The sequence below is a fragment of the Pinus tabuliformis genome, chromosome 2_2 (genome assembly GCF_031772625.1).
Source record: "Pinus tabuliformis cultivar Carrire ecotype Pingquan chromosome 2_2, CPIR1, whole genome shotgun sequence".
In the NCBI taxonomy this organism is placed as follows: Eukaryota; Viridiplantae; Streptophyta; class Pinopsida; order Pinales; family Pinaceae; genus Pinus; species Pinus tabuliformis.
In genome coordinates, this window is record NC_142300.1 from 1,063,373,723 (window position 1) to 1,063,389,016 (window position 15,294).

Sequence of the window (15,294 nt, forward strand, 5' to 3'; positions counted from 1 at the left end):
CAAAAAAGGCGCAAACTCCGATTAAGAAATCATAGTTGCACCAAAAAAAGGCACCACACACTTCGATTAAGAAAAACATATTTGAATCTTAGTTGTTGATTTAAAATAAAAGAATTTATACTAAATTAGTTTTTTAGGTTTAGTTAATTTTAATTTTTTTAAATTTATTTTTAAATTGTCTAATCTACATAATTGATTTCAATATCTCAAAAGTTTCTCAGAATATTAAATCTAATTATACATTACAAAAAATATTAAATAACAAAAAAATTCTTAAAATTATATTACCCAACTCTAACTCATTCACCCAAAAATCTTTAGTAAATTAACAACGTCATAACCAGACATCTCTAATTACAATAATACAAAACAACAATAAAAAAATCAACTCTGACTTATTCACCCAAAAATTAATATATAAAAATCTTTAGCAAATTAACAACCTCATAACCAAACATCTCAGATTACAATAATACAAAACAAGTATAAAAACATTTCAGATTACAATAATACAAAACAAGTATAGTTTAATATCTTCATCACAAAGCTCTCATCCCAATTCTCAGGAAAAAAATAATAATATGTCCAACACAAAACTCTCCTTACACCACGTAAACTAACTAGAACTGTGACACATCATCATCCAAAGTTCAATCCTACCTATCACAACCGAGTACAGATCATTTACACTTTATTATTTATTTAGAAGGTTAAAAAAGAAGGGAGGGACTACTTCTTATATGTCGATATAATTGTGAAGATCGTTTGCAGCACGGTGAGGACCAGTATGACACTTGCCGCCGTCAATGCTAAAGCTGTCCATGGCGATGAAAAATGATCCTGCACGAGCTTTCCAATCTGTACCTTGATTTCATTATTGTAGTGCGCATTCACCTTTTCTGCCAGGTTGTCGAAGACGTCTCCCATAATCAAGGTGACTTCCTTGCCTAGACCGTTGAAAAGGTCGGCAACCTCCTTGTCACTCCCAAGGTAGTTTTTAAGGACGCCCATTCTTCTCAGGCCACGTCTTGTTCCGTGTCTATCAAGTCGTTCATGAGAGCCGCGTAACAACTCACGTCATTGATGTCAAATGGCTTGCACATCTCATAAGCTATCAAGTTACGGAATACTCTCTCTGTGATATCTGTGACACGGATCGGAGGAAGAAAAATTGTGGCGCTGTTCTCGTCAAACTTAATCTGCTTGATGCCTCCCTGGATTGGTGAAAATTTGATCCCAGCATTTCTTAATTCTACTGCGTGAGGGATTCCTTCGGCGTCATTCCGTGCTTTGCTTTTGCATTGGAACATGCTAATGCACTGCCTACAACAACAGCCAATGGAGATGATACACTCACGTTGATCCCCGCTCTCACCCTGACTGGAACTTGGGGGACATGTAATGACGGTGTGCAAGAAACCCAAAAGATGATGTTGACAGGAACATTGCGTTCCAGCAAAATTTTGATCGTAGAAAGGGATGAGCCCAACCGATATACGTTCCATCAGAGACTCCAAACGCATCTTGGCATCAACGGCCGAGTTGAGCTCCAATTCTAATAGCTTTAGGAGAACGATGAAAGGGATTTGATTCTCTAGCGTCAAAATGTCGTTCACTATATCGGCTGCAGCATGGGAGAGCTTACCGTTCCCAAAAATAGGGTCATAGCAGTTCTCCGCATCGGCTATGGAGTGTTCTTCCCCACACAGAGTTCTTAATACTTCTAGAAGGAAGCAACCGTCCAAACATAGCATCCGACAGAGGGTCTCTCCATCGTAATCGATGTCATCTTCGTAGCTGTCCCTGATTTCTTTCTCCAGCGGTAGGATCTCGGCCCTTGCACTATCAGCGAAATCTAAATCTATATCATTTGGATCAACTGGCGGGTTCTTATTAACCATGAATCTCTGCATCATTCTACGGAGGGCTCTTACTTTGTGATGGCCCATTGGAGGAAGCTCCGAACTTCCGTGATGATATGGACCCAACGAAACTCTTTGAGCTACATATGCCTCCTTGTTTGTGTCTTTCAAGAACTTGGGAACTCTGAATATTGACACAACGGACGGCGGCCTGTTACGAAGATCGGCGGGACTAAGTTGAATATAATTACTCCATTGTACCCTTTCATCGACCATCTTCTCAATTCTGCACAGTAAAGAAATTGTATCAGTTAGCTCTGCTGCGACAGCCGTCTATTGTCACTCTTGGAATCAGGTTCGGCTACTGGCTCTGCATAGTAGTGCGCTGCAAATCTAAAATATATTAGTGAATAAAATTCAATAGGTAAATAAAAAAAAAAAAAAAAAATATCACTTCTAAGTCCAATCCAACTTCTGCAACTCAACAAATTATATGACTATTGCATTTTGATGATATGTAATTTATTATTATATTATTATTGCAATTTGATCGTATGTAATTTATTATTATATTATTATTGCAATTTGATCCTATGTAATTTATTATTTTTGTAATAAAATAGGCGAGGTTCACTCATTTTTTTTGAAAAAATATATTTTTGATATTTCAAAAATAGAAATAAAAAAATAAACTTTCTCCTTGCACATTTTATTTTAGTATCCAATATCCAAAATAAGTTTAGTTATGGATCAAGAAAAATAATAACTTGTTGGTAGAAAAAGAAAGATTAAATAGATCAAAGGAAAATGATGTTGATAAAGTATTATTAAAGAAATTTTTAAGTTTTTCTTCGGAGTAGATTTGTTAGAACATTATGCTTAAGGGTCTAAAAATCGTCAAATTGTTGTTTTAATTGTAGGTTCTTCCTTTCCCGCTATCTTAATTGAAGGATTCTAAGTTTCATCTTTCCATTAAACCAGTCCACTGTTATTTTGGAATCACCAATCAATTTAAAAACCTTCACCTACTTCCATCAAGTTAATGTTAAAGCACAACACAGAGCAATAACCTCAGCGACAAAGTCGGTACCATTTCCAATGGCTAACTTACATTTTAGAACCACATCATGAGGGAATAGAATGACAACACCAGCCCCACAATTCCCCCTTTGACAAGCATCATCAAAAAAACCACATGCATTTCCTTTAGATAGCACCAACTCCCTTATAATTCTTGTCTTCTTCAATTTCAAGGGCTTAACCTATTCCAGAAAAGCAACTATGGCATTATGTGCAATTACAATTGAGCATACAACATCATTTTGAAAAAGAACTTTATTTCTCCCTAATCAAATGCCCCACATCACAAACCCTAGGAAAAATTTAAAAGAGGACAAGCTAAATCTCTAAACCCAAAGCCAAAGACTTTCTTCAATAGAGTTCCCCAAACCACCAACTTTTGATTTTTAGGACTGACAAAACCTCTTTCAAACAGTCTTCACAAAAGGTAAAGAAACAAATAAAGAGTCACAAAAGGGAAAGAAATAAATAAATGGTCAATAGATTCTCTCTTAACAACACAGAATCTAGGATCTTCCGATCTGTTTTTGCTAAAACATCCCAAGTGAGAATTTTCCTTTCAAGAAGAAGTCATAAAAGAGACAACATTTCAAGGGTCCTTACCCTTCCAAACTAAATTAAACCACCATTTTGATTCACAGGTTCTATTTTGCTAGATCAAAGCTTTATATCCCTGGTAACCTGAAGTAACTTCACATTGCTTATATTTAAACCAAGAAATACTATCCTCTTCATCCCTACTTAGAAAAAAACCTCCTGTCTCCAAACTCATAAAAAAAAAAAAGTCTATTCACCTATAAAAATTGGCAAGACTTGTAAATCTTGAGCAGAAACCCAACACTCTCTAACCACATTTAGAATATAATAAACACCATCAAAATTTAAAAATAGCTTGTGCCTACTGTCACACTCAATCCACGAAACTCATCCAATTAATACATTCTTACTATTACTATTTTTCTATGTGATCCATTTTTCCATAACCTATATCCCTATTACATTTCTTCTCCATATCATTGATCGGCCCCTGGTCTTAACCGTACCTCAACAACTTATCCTTTAAATATTTTAACATTATGATTGAGCTTCATAGTTTTTTTTCAAAAAACATCCAACATCCACTTTGGAATTTTCCCCCTAAATGACTCAGTTTTGCTAATTTTGATAATTATTTTAAGCTGAAAAGCTGATAATTTTGGAAAATGTTTAATTATATTTGACTAGAAAAATAACCACCTAAACCTAGGCAACATCAACTAAAAGAATATTCAGAAACCATTATATCTATTTAATCTAATACTCATTCGGCCAATACAGCCAATTCAGATTCTACTATTTCGATATTGATGACATAATTAGCCAGGAATTGCCAGCAAAAAGTCCCTGCCTTTGTAGTAGCAAAGCATTTTCTCTTGGTTTAGTAACTGAATAATGAAAAATACGCCATAGGAAGTGTACTAAAGATATAACTAATCTAAGTAAACTGACATAAATTAACAGAACCAGTGCATATGAAGTACAAATCTGGATGCTGAACTTGAAATAATTCTTCCCATCTATAATTCATCATGCAAAATAATACAACACCATTCTAATATTCACAGCTGAATAAAGACAATCACGAGGAGTCATCAGGTCAGTCCTTCAAAAATAATTCCCCCCATAATTACCAATGTTCCACCAACTTTCTGGTATGGAAGAATGCTGAAATAGAGGGACATGTGCAGGCACCCCCCAATTTTTAAAAACATGATTGGAAATGTTGGGATCCCCGATAGAGTAGAATGTTCAAACTTGAGACCCCTTAATATATGTGAAACATTGACAAATCACAAATATGAACAACGAAAGGCATGGCATAAATATTCACATCTACTTCAAGGTTTTGATTTTATTGTGTGAGAGAAAGTTGACTTTTTCTCAGGCCACTGAGCATAAATCATGGGGAGAACCTGTCCTCCACTAGTTTCACCATCCCAGAAATATCAGAAGCTTGAAAGACACACCCCTCAGCCAAAGTAACACATCCCCATGTAACACTGATAGTTACACCCAAGGCTAATGGTAGCAAAAAGGCCAAGGCTGTTTCATGTTGAAGTTTAATACAGGTGCTGCACGGAAAATACGTGCAAATATCCCATTGATTGCCAATTTGGTTTGCAGTACATGAAAGTTGGCTATTATTGGAACTGGAAGCTTACAATAGTTTAAACAATGAATCTTTTCCAGTTCACTTGATGTTTTCTGGTTAATTTGGCAACTAAGAATTTCCAGAAGATAATAAAAGTAAATATATTTGAGCAAGTTAATGAACCGATAAAAAGAGTTCAAGGCACAAAGATTGACATGGAGCTGGGAAGAGAGTTCCAAAGGAACTAAGCAACAACCCAATTTTGTCAAACCCATTTGAGATGAAGACCCCAAGTACACATGTACTTGGCATCCTGATACTGAAAAGCATTGCTAATGACTTCCATCAGATGTACGCAGGAGTGGTTATCATTTCAATGCATATTTCTAAGACAACTAAAAACCTGGCGCAACTCATCGAAGCATACAAGGATCAGACTAACATGGGGTTTAAAATTGAGGAGTTTGATGACAGAGGCACAATCATGGCACAGATTAGGCGCAAAATAGAGGGAATGGAAGACCACTCCACAGGCACCATGCCAGACTCAGATCATCCGTCAAAGTAGAAATTTTGTCCTAGTTGTAGAAAGGATCCCCTTTTAGAGAAACCAATCCTTACCTCTTAGCTTGATGCATCACTCTAGCAATTGAGACACGAAGACTCAGTCTTAAACTCGGTCTCTCTGTATTTTCCATGGACTCTGAACATGCTTGAAAGACCCATTCTCAGAGAAAAAACATTGAAGTAAAAAATAAATACCTTTCAGTAACCAAAATCACATATCATCAGACGAAGAACGGGACTTCCATCCAAAAGTGTGTTCTCCAGCTTAAGATCACAGTGACAAACTTGCTGCACAGAACCCAAGTCGAAGTTCCTTACAGTGAGGTTATTTCAAAAGCACCAGAGGATTGGCGGTCAAATCTTCCCAAAGCAGCATCCGAAAAGGATTTCACATGCAGCTTATCCACTTACCATAGAATGGCAGGACTTCACCGCTGATATGAGCTGCTGGAAGAAAAAACGAGGCTGCATAATTCTGGAAATCAGCAAGATTAAGATACAGAACGATGGAATTAAAAGAAAACAATTTATGATTTAATGTAATCTCACCTTCTTTAGGAAGTAGAATTTCAAGGATTACAACTTCCAGGGGATTTAGAACCTGAAGAAGCTTCAATACCATTTCAAAGAACCTTTGCATCCCCACTTGAGCCTCAAATAAGCCTTGCAATCTAATAATGCTATTATTGTGGGGGCTCAAGTGAAAGGGGGTAGAGGAAGATGCATAGTGAAGTGGATAAAGACAGTATTCGTAGCTCCTGTGGGTACGGTATAAGAAGAGGACACAGTGGAGAGGGTCAAATTGAAATTGGATAAGAGAGAATGGGTTCCCATTGCGCTTCAAAATGTAATCTCAGGCGGAATCTTTACAGTTTAGCGAAACAAAAAAACAAAAAAAATCCAGAAATTCCATGATGACAGCAGTTCCAAGCAGGGTTGGAATTTAGAATTTTTTTTTATATATCATATTTTTTTGAAGTTCTGGGTTTTTATGTTTCCCATTAATAAACATTATGTTTTCATAATAAATTATTTTTCAATAACAAAATTATGTTAAAAAAAATTGCATATTTATCATAAGTAAAAAAACAAAATGACCATGACACCCAAATGACTTATAAAATCTTGAATCTTGGTTTCAAATTTCATGGAACACTAACAATAAAATATTAGGAACCTGAAATCAAATGTCCTTCACCGGGCATGTCATAGCATTTGTGTATATGAGATATGACTAAAAAAATCTTATGGGACATATAAGATGACCAACCCAGTAAAACTATTGAATGTTGTCAATAAAAACTCAAAAAACATATTCATTAATATGGTTTAAGTTATGATTTACATAATTTGATAACTATTATTGGATTTAAAACTAAAATATATGTTTCACCATGTATATTTTAGCATTGTTTTGGATCATAAGATATATAGTAATATTAACAAGATTTAATGCATAGTATCTTAACCTTTTAAAAATTAAAAAACTAGACTTATAATAAATGGAAATTGTGGATCTCATAACATCATGTTATAGGATTATGTTATGATAACATCACAAAAGTTTCTATTTTTATAAACTTGATAAAAATAGTCTCATAAGACTAACTCACACCAAAAACTTATCAATTCCATCATACTACTCACACAAAAAATTCATCAATTCCATCATACTACTCACACAAAAAATTCATCAATTTCAAGCTAGAAACGCATTAATCACACCAAATATTTGTCAATTCCAAGATAGACAAAGAGACTTAAACAAATAGACTTAATGCATTGATGATTTTATCTCCCTGAAAGGAATAGGTCCAAAAATAACCATTGTTTTTAACAATTCTAAAACATAATGTCTCTTATACATAATTCATACCAAAAACTTGTTAATTCCAAGCTAGAAGAAGAGACTTATATGTTGATATTTTTTCTCCCGGATGGAACAAGTCTAAAAATAACAATTATTATAAACCATTCTAAAACAAAAATAGTCTCTAATACATTTAACTCAAACCAAAAACTTGTTAATTCCATGCTAAAAGCACTTTACTCACACCAAAGACTTGTCAACTCCAAGTTAGAAACACATTACACATTACTCACACCAAAAAATTGTTAATTTCAAGCTAGAAGAAGAGACTTATTACATTGATATTTTGTCTCACTAGATGGAATAAGTTCATAAATAACAACTATTCTAAAACAAAAAGTCTCTAACACATAACTCACACCACAATCATGTCAATTCCATGTTAGAAACACATTACTCACACCAAAAACATGTCAATTCTAAGCTAGAAGAAGAAATTTATTGCATTGATAATTTACCTATCTCGAACGAATAAGTCCATCCTTTCACTCAAAAGTTTAGGCAGCCAAATTTCTAAAGGTTCTCTCTTTCCTTGTTGAGGAGCAGACCTCTAATAATATATGTTTGAGAGACATGAAGGTTATCCCTTTCCTTGCTGAGCAGCAAGCTTTCAATGATACTTATATGTGTGAAAGAAGGTTATCCCATTCCTTCTTGAGAAAGAGGTCTTCAATGACATACATGTGTGTTTGCAACTATGTCTAAACCATGTCTCTAATGACATGAATTTTCAAAACTAAGAATACAACTCTTGAGGATACCCGATTGCCTGCAAACAACAAGCATGCATGAATTCCTACTAGGAATAGTAGATTTCCTCTTCACCATTTTTAACCCACATAGCATAAGTTAAAGCAATGAATGAGAAACAGTTGCAGCTGAAGCTCCCATCAAGAATTTGCACACAAAAATTAAGATCAAAACAGTCATAAACATACAAAAAAACAACAAAATGCTCTACATGTTAATAAATATGCATACGACACTACAACAACACAAAATATGACACACCCACTTCCTGAAATTCCAAATCCAAGCCATGAAACACTGCAAAAATAAGTTGAAGCTCACTCAAATGAATCAGAATAGGACGAATTGGAATACAAAACAAGCTTGAACCCAAAACATAGTAACAATCCCATACTCTTGGCCGTGGACACCAAAGCTACCACTGAGCAAGCCAAGTTCAGTACACGAAGAGAAACATTAGCAAGATCAAACCATATCTACATCTTATAGATTGTTGGCTTCCTCTCATAATCCCCATCAAGAATTCTAGAGTTAATCTCCATCAAGAATTCCATAATGGGAAACTAGAGGCCCACCCATGGCAATCGAATCCATCCCAAGCCCCATGCCCATTTTCCATCCTCGATCTGAATTTGTATCTATCTTTCTACCCACATCCCATTGTTGTTGCTCATCCTTCCTCCTCACACCAAAATACTCAACAGAAAATCCAAACCAAGGCAAACAAAACAATGGAGGTCAGTAACAAAACTTTTTTCACACTGAATTTTTCTACAGATTGTAAATGGAAACATTGCAGAAAAAGTGGAGTGCACTTGATGAACATCAGAGACATACTTTAATAATTTTTGCATCAAATAACGAGGAGTCTCCTTTGACAATATTATGACATCACATGTATATAGTTCTTTGGAACAAGTTGTCAACCCTTCTAACAGTTTTATTTTCTTCAATTTCTCATATCTTAACGTTGGTGCAAAAAAGGAATGATCCACTATCGAAATTTGGACTACTAAAATAATTGTTCTTTTTGGCCATACATGTGATTGCTATATCTGGAAAATTAATAAAACTTGTAAAAGCTTCATTCAACTGTCCAAATGTAAGACCACGCAACCATCTGAACCAACATAGTAATATTACAAGGAACAAGTGGATAACACATCGACTTTCCCTGAATAGATCCATTGGCAAATGAAATCCAAATCATAGGGAAGTTGTATTCCTAAATTGTATAAAGGAAAAAAATAAGCTCTCATTACACACCTATAACTTGTTAATGTGCCTACAAATTTCTATAGAAAAATCTTTTGGATACATAGTACCAATAATTTGGCTTCATTTTATTCTAGAGGGTAAGGGAATCAAACTTATATCTAGAGCATCATCCAGAAGGTATTAATAAAGTGGAAGAGGTGTACCAACGTCAATTTCTTTTTTCATCGCCACTTGTATTCCTCCATGGAAATTCAAGACACATCACAAGATACATTCATGCAAAATCTTTAAACGTATTTAATGGCCAAAATACCCTCTAACAACTATTTTGCACAACAAAATACCCTATAACAACTATTTTGCACAACAAATTCCAACCTTGGTTCCAAGCCTTCGAGGGGGAGCGGGCCCAACAAACAAAGGTCGCATGTGGCAAGGACAACAGGGCTTCAGGATAACCAGCCGCACTTCCCGGACCATACATAGTGGAAATACCAGAGGCCACATGTGGCAAGGACAACAGAACTTCACGACAACATTCCACTTGTCAGATATTTTTGAGTGTGTTTGGAGTTTACGTGATATAACTATAAAGGGTGATACATACATGTCAGGGATATTTTGGCCTCAATTAACTAATAGTTCCATTTTCCGGTAGTTGTACAGCTCTCCTGATTTCTTAGCTAGGCAATAACCCCATTGAAGAAGGATGGTTGTGCGCAATCACACGATGATAGGCGTTCTTCATACTACCATTCAATTTCATTATAAGTATCGTTAACCAGTCAGAAGGGTGGTTGTCCACAATTGCACGATGAGAGGTGTTCTTCGTACTACCATTCAATTTCATTATAAGTATCGTAAACCAGTCAGAAGGGTGGTTGTCCACAATCGCACGATGAGAGGCATTCTTCGTACTACCATTTAATTTCATTATAAGTATCGTTAGCCAGTCGGAAGGATGGTTGTGCACAACCGCATGATGACAGGCGTTCTTCGTACTACCATTAAATTTCATTATAAGTATCGTTAACCAGTTAGAAGGGTGGTTGTCCACAATCGCATGATGAGAGGCGTTCTTCGTACTACCATTCAATTTCATTATAAGTATTGTTAACCAATCAGAAGGGTGGTTTTCCACAATCGCACGATGAGAGGCGTTCTTCGTACTACCATTTAATTTCATTATAAGTATAGTTAGCCAGTCGGAAGGGTGGTTGTGCACAATCGCACGATGACAGGCGTTCTTTGTACTACCATTTAATTTCATTACAAGTATCGTTAACCAGTCAGAAGGTTGGTTGTCCACAATAGCAGTTGGCTTTCCAGAATTCTCAATTGGATTCCTGAGTTCATTACTACGCATTTTAAAAAAAGTAGTTTAAATTTTTTATTTGGAAAAATATTTAATTAATTTTATTTAAAATTTTGAGAACATAATTTAACTGTAAAGTTTATATATGTTTTAATATTTTGAAAATATTTAAAAGGATTAGTTTTTTTGACATGTACTCTCATTATGATATAATCAAATTATAATTTTTATAATAATTATAAAATGAAAAATGTTAATCAGTACGAAGAGGTGTAAAGTTACGTTTTAGGTAAAGTCTAATTTATCGTGTGGTTGTATGTTAAAGTTATTTTGAATAAGTTTTTATAGGAAAAGTTAAATACTTTTCACTAAATTTATATTTTATGTGATTAATAAAAAAATAACAACTATATATTTTTTACTAGATTCATTGTAATCATCAGATTTATATAATACATAATAAAAATGACAAATTCTAGTTGTATGTTAAAGTTATGTTGAGTGAGTTTTTATAGAAAAAGTTAAATATTTTTCATTAAATTCATATTTTATGTGATTAATAAAAAGAATAACAACTCTATACTTCTATACTTCTTACTAGATTCATTGTAATCATCGGATTTATATAATACATACAAAAAATGACAATTCCTGTAATTGTGATTATATATGTGAATTTTTTTTCTATTTCTTGCTCAGTGTTTCCAAACAGAATTATAAATTAAAAAAATCCAAGACCTCAATATTAAAAAATGGAAACGTTCACAAATATCTCTTAAACAAAGATCACTTCCAAAATAAATAAATAAATAGAATTACTCTTCTTAAGTGTTTGGGAGTACTATTTTAATGTTGAGTCCTTAACCACTTCTCAATTGAAAGATTTTCCACAGGTGATGGGTGGAGAAGAGGTTCCGTTTGGAACCATTCTCTAGGATAAGAATGTATTTATTCTTGAGGGTGTCTTTACGACTTTGTCATTGTGTAATCTTACAACTAACATTGCTTTCTTTATGGCTCATGATTTTTTTTGTGCACTTTCATCCCATTCTACTATTTGGTTTCTCCTATTGTAATGTCTCTACCATATTAATTTACTAAATATACAGTGCCATTAAAAAAAAAACTAATTACTATACAATACATAGCTCGATGGCTGCACCCATTTCAATGTATAAACATTGCTACGGCTTCATTGTTAATTAAACGAATTAATGTATTTTGACCTGGCTAATTAGTTGGCTGGAGTTACTGGGATGGTTTGATTATTGTTGGAATCCACGCGGCTTGTTGCTCAACACCCACGGTGTTTTCATGTTGCTGCCATCACATGGCTTACCATGATTGCTGCGATTGACATTAACTCCACTGCTCCGTCCTGTACGTGGCCTGAGCAGGCCATCCGGCCTCAGCTGCACCTCTTGGAATCTCTGCCCTCATCGACGGTGTAGCACACTCCTCGCGATCCTACGGTGGCGTTATCCCGGGGACTTTTCTCTTCTCCGAATTGCAATGGAAATGACCTCATTTTTCAGGCATCTTTCCTACGAAGCCTACTCTGATGTGACCCTTCCTTTGGCCGCTCTTGATACGCAGGACTATGTTTATGACGTCTTTACAGTTCCAAACTCATGGTCTGGTGGTGGAAAAGTTTATTTCAGGTATTCCAGATGTTTGCAACCGATTATTGTTTTTCTGCCTTATCAATTCTTAGCTGAATGCATTATGTTTACCTGTAGCTCTGATTGTTTTCATGTGGGTTTATATACCTTGCAGGATGTTCCGTTACAACTTTGAGTCTCTCAACTATACCAGTTGGGGAGGATCTCCTTCAGTGTCGGGTTTCGACGGCTTCCGGGTAAGATTCACCCTGGTTGGTGCTTTCTCGCTGGAGGATTCCAGGCCTTGTCTATCATATGCTCTCGGCTCACCACATTTTAATGGCTTTTCTTTTTTCGTTTATTAACATACAGTCACCGAATGGTTAGGGTTTTAGGGAAATTATTCCTAAGTTAGTCAGAGAACTCCCCTTTGGGTTTCTAAGGTTTCTTTCTGCATGAGCCTAGATCTTAGTGGGCTTCGTTCCCACTACGATTCATGAGCTCTCTGTCGCACAAGTCTGTCTAGATTTTTGCTGATTCGTTTGGAATATGTAAGGGCTTTTCGGCTACAATATGTAAGAATATTTCTCGGTTATATTACAATTATTCTGGCGCAAAACTGGAAAAATGTACACATGTTTTGAACTCTTTTATCCATTACATATTATAGTTCTTGTGTGGGTCTTCCAATTAATCTCTCATGATTATTATTCTATGACTGTTCAGTTTTAATGAGGTTCTTGCAATGTAGTTATGGTTCTCGGGCTCGAAATGTGGCCTCAAACCAGCATGAAATTTAGTTCATTATAAATCATTTTTGAATCTCAAATAAAAGAATTTATTCGAAAATCGAATTTGTGGCTTTTCGTCGTTTCACATAATACTGCGTAATTTTGTGTAAAAATTATCAGAGACATACCAAGGCAGAGCTTAGGGTTTTTATTTTTCTCTGGATACCAATCCCTCTGTGGAATTTTCTCTTCGTTGTCGGTTCCAAGAAATTTTGCCTAGAGGGTTTTTACCCCTCGGGAAGTTTTAAAATGATGGGTAGGGTTTACTGAGGATGTCGTTCTCAGGAGTTGTTTGAGTCCATCTAGGGTTCAAATACCTGAAATCCTGATCGACTATGGGGTTTAAGTCTATTTCATTTAATCACGATATTCATGCAAACATATTTTCTCTATCAGTTCTTATATGGTCATGCACGTAGACCATCTTTGCTTACAGGGGTGTTTTAAATTCTGTATGGTGTCCTAATTTCCTATATTACTTTCATCTATTTATATTTTCTTTGAAAAACTTTTACAACTTAGCCCAAGTGGCCTATTTCATGTTCTCCCAATGTGGTTCTGTTTATTTCTACTTTTTTAAAAAACTGTAATGATATATTTTCCTATTTATTCCTACACATGATAGAACTGTAATAATAACTTCTTATTTATTCCCGCATTCAACAAAACTGTAAAAATATTTCTTTACAAGTACAATTGTCGTTCTTCCAGTTTCCAAAGATTGTCAGTGTTGAATTTTCCACAAGTAATATGAACTATATTCACAGTGAGAGGGTGTCGAAGACATATAAAATAGCCAAATATAATATAACCAAATCCACATTGAGATAATCTCATTGCGACAGCTATATTTTCTACAGCTATATTTTCCTCTCTATCTTTATGAAATATCAAACTCTGTAAATAAAATGCATCCATGTCTTTCTATAAATGTATAGTAGTTGTAAATCCTTCTAAAAGAAAACCTTCTTCTTACAAGGCACTTCTAACTCAGTTCAACATATCAATAATTTATGAGAAGGTACCTCATAACTGAGTTGCTTTTAATTAAGTAACTCCAACTCTGGTTGTAGCTAGTCACACCTCTCGACCTTGAGATTGTCTTTCGGGACCAAATCTCCCCCCTAGCTTGTTCACAAGACCTTCAGTCTTCTGCAAGTTGCTTGTGCACTGCACTCTTGCTATCTGATCCTCACCAAACTTAGCAAGTATTTCTCCCCCTTTCCCCTGCCTGTCTCTACAGCACAGTTTTTTCCTCCCCTCACTTCCTTTTCCTGGAAGCCTTGCACAGTTAGGGGAGCCGGTTAGGGTTCTAGAAAATGTTTCTTTTAACTTCCTTCCTCAAAAGTTACATGATCTTCTGCCACTAAGAATCATTTCTCATTTTTTTAAATAAAATAAAAATACTAATTAATTCAAACAAATAATAACATCAATCCCTTAGTTTGTTTTTACTATGGTAAATAAAATATTTACAGCATTCTGGGGATATCACATCTCCCCCTTTGAAATTGAACATCGTCCCGATGTTCTCCAGCTGCAAACAGTCTGGGATAAACTTCTCTCATGAGTTGTTCATCCTCCCAGGTGGCCTCATCTGGCCCAAAGTGCTCCCATTGCACTTTAACTTGGGTGATGACTTGTTTCCGCAACGTTACTTCTCTCCGATCTAGTATTCTCAGTGGCTCGACCAAGATTTCTCCTTCCAGTTCGACCTAAAACATGCAATAATTTAAGTCAGTTTTTCCTTAGTCAACAAATCCAATTGGCCTACCTAGGACACATTCTTACCTGAATATCCTGCCAACTGATTACATGCTTAGGATCATAGACGTATTTTTTAAGCACTGACACATGGAAGACGTTGTGGACCCGGATATGACTTGGCAGAGCAAGCTGTTATGCCACTGGGCCAACTCTTTCCAAGATATGAAATGGTCCGCAAAACTAGGGTGCCAATTTGGTGCTCCCACTCCATTGTAATGTGCTCATTTTTGCTCGAATTCTCACATATACATGATCTCCTACTTGGTATTCCTTAAAATTTCTTTTCCATTCAGCAAAATTCTTTTGTCTATCTTAAGCGACCTTTAAGTTTGTCGGAACTTT

General features: G+C 35.4%; 1 protein-coding gene across 9 annotated transcripts; it reads right to left on the reverse strand.

Annotated features, from left to right (window-relative positions):
* Nucleotides 1-555: 555 nt before the first annotated feature.
* Nucleotides 556-6,355, reverse strand: LOC149197058 (putative UPF0481 protein At3g02645). Of its 9 annotated transcripts, none has more exons than XM_089403840.1 (4): nucleotides 6,190-6,355; nucleotides 6,052-6,084; nucleotides 5,836-5,928; nucleotides 556-2,148 (listed from the first exon to the last, which is right to left on the reverse strand). In XM_089403840.1, exon 4 carries the CDS (start codon nucleotides 2,136-2,138, stop codon nucleotides 1,017-1,019), a length of 1,122 nt encoding a protein of 373 aa, XP_089259966.1. In that variant the 5' UTR covers nucleotides 2,139-2,148; nucleotides 5,836-5,928; nucleotides 6,052-6,084; nucleotides 6,190-6,355; the 3' UTR covers nucleotides 556-1,016. The 9 variants fall into 9 exon arrangements, 8 of the variants coding, with proteins under 8 accessions (XP_089259966.1, XP_089259965.1, XP_089259962.1 ...); XM_089403839.1 differs by having other exon boundaries at nucleotides 6,052-6,087; XM_089403836.1 differs by having other exon boundaries at nucleotides 6,052-6,105.
* Between the last annotated feature and the right edge of the window lie 8,939 nt (nucleotides 6,356-15,294).

What these genes read in the sequence shown, in the direction of transcription:
- LOC149197058 (XM_089403840.1), bottom strand. Translation starts at nt 2,138, where the DNA reads ATGGTCGATGAAAGGGTACAATGGAGTAATTATATTCAACTTAGTCCC.